The 1,997-nt window shown below is 57.8% G+C and overlaps 1 protein-coding gene across 1 annotated transcript; it reads right to left on the bottom strand.

The window, feature by feature from the left end:
* Positions 1 to 754: 754 nt before the first annotated feature.
* On the bottom strand, positions 755 to 1,372 carry LOC107226483. The gene has a single exon (XM_015667307.1). It carries the CDS (start codon positions 1,370 to 1,372, stop codon positions 755 to 757), a length of 618 nt encoding a protein of 205 aa, XP_015522793.1.
* Between the last annotated feature and the right edge of the window lie 625 nt (positions 1,373 to 1,997).

The following is a 1,997-nucleotide window of genomic DNA, read 5'->3' on the forward strand; positions in this document are numbered from 1 at the left end:
CCTTTGGGATAAGGACCAACTTTCCCACCGTCCAACGGTCGCTGAATGTCCGAGTCGTGAGGCACGTGTTGTAGAGGTCAAGAAGTATCTCCGGCCTCAGGCTCACCATCAGCCGAAGACCTCCGCCGGTACCCCGTCCGATCCTTGTCCCTCTTCATTGCTTTCGTCGCTCCGACAAGCTCCTCGGCGGTAAAGACGGGGAGCACCGCCGTCTCGTCGTCGTTCGTGGCGTCCGTACGCGTCGGGTGCGTCTGAAATAGTCAGTCGACGATCCATCGTGCGGTTTCAGCATTTTTGAGTTCTGGCGGGATCCGGGCCCCCAACATACCAGTCACAATCTTCTAACCGGCATCCCAGGGGTTGCGGTCCACCTCCTTGCAGAGCTTCTTTCAGCATCGGGTCTTACTGTCTCTAATATCGTAGGTCAGTCGATTCCGTTTGATCTTGTACTCGGCCTGAAGGGTTTCTCTCTCAAATCTCTAGCCAGCCCTCGTAACCCGTCGTCGTTTTGCCAGGCAACTCTTCCATAGCTCGACTATTTCGTTCGCCCACCAGTATTGTCGTGATCTGTTGCGTCCGTACTGTCGTTTTGGCATTGTGCTGCCGCACAGCCGCGTCGTCAGTTTGGCCGTCTAGTCTGCCGGTCTTTTACGCCCTTTGCCGGCCAGTCAGCTCTGGGAGGGCGTCGGTCATTCGGGGCCGGCGCTGCGGCGAGTTCTGTCGAAAACTTCGGTACGTCGAGTTTGTCTATGTTTCACGGTGGGGGGTGCTGGATCCTCCTCCGTGCCGACTTTGTCTCTTCTGCCACTTCGGAAGCGATGTACTGATGATCGCTGGCCGTGTAGCGTTTGAAGACCCACCACTGCCTTACTCGTGGCAGAATTCTGTCCGTCGTCATCGTTACGTCCGGGATAGAGTCTCCAAATCCCGGCCGTCCGTACGTTGGTATGTCACCTGTATTTTTCACCACTAGGTACAGACTTGCAGCCGTCTCCAACAGCAGCCGTCCACGTCTGTTGGTTTCCGTCATGCCACACTCGATCGCCCTCGCATTGAGGTCCCCCGCGACCAAGAGGTCTCTGGGCAGGGCCCTGAGTCCGTCCTTGAGGAGCGCGACCTTCGCCAGGAACTCCGCCACGGCCCAGTTTGGGGTCAGGTAGACGCTGACGTAAGTGACAGCGCCCACCCTAGCCCAGACGTAGTCGTCCCCGACGCCACGAGCGGTTATCCGGGCTCGGGCAGCGCCCCTCACCCAGATACCTGCTGTCTTGGTCTCGTTCGTGATCTCATCCTGCGTATGTCGCATCCTGTACGGCTTGCACAAGATCAGAATGTCGGTGTCGTGTTCGTCTGCTATCTGTGGTTGTAGCATGTCTGTTTTCCTACTGCAGTTTAGATTACCCTAAATCATCCTGTCCGTCTTCCAGCCTGCTTTCTGCACCTCTCTAGCGCACACTGGTACACCACGCACCTCCCGAAGCCCGCGAGATGCGCCGCATCACCGTGGCCCGCCTCGGTGCACAGTGGGCAGGCCGGTCTGTTCTCACGGTCCGTGGCGTAATGTCCTGTCTCGCCACATTTTCTGCGGCTCTTCGTCCGGTCTGTGTTTTTTGCATTTTGCCTTTGAGTGCTCATATCCCAGGCACTAGTGGCATTTTGTCGCCGTCAGTCGTGGTCGGACGTGGAACCCCACCCATCCAATCCCGATCCGTCCCCGGCCGAGCAGCGCTTTGGCTTCCTGCGACTCTAGGTCTCATACGGCCATAAACTGTCCGGCCTGATTCGGACCGAAGATGTGGACCTCGAAGTCCGCGTCTCCTCCCGTCTCCCGTCGCAGTGCCTGTATCACGTCGTTCCTGGTCGTGACACAGTCAGGGTCTATAATCTCCAGTTGTACTCTGGAGGTCCCGGCCCTGACGTTTCTTGCGTCGCCGACTGCGTCCTGCAGGACGCGTCGGAAGTCGTCTTGTCTGTTGGCGTCTGTCTTTATTTTCAGA

Source organism: Neodiprion lecontei, chromosome 7 (genome assembly GCF_021901455.1).
Source record: "Neodiprion lecontei isolate iyNeoLeco1 chromosome 7, iyNeoLeco1.1, whole genome shotgun sequence".
In the NCBI taxonomy this organism is placed as follows: Eukaryota; Metazoa; Arthropoda; class Insecta; order Hymenoptera; family Diprionidae; genus Neodiprion; species Neodiprion lecontei.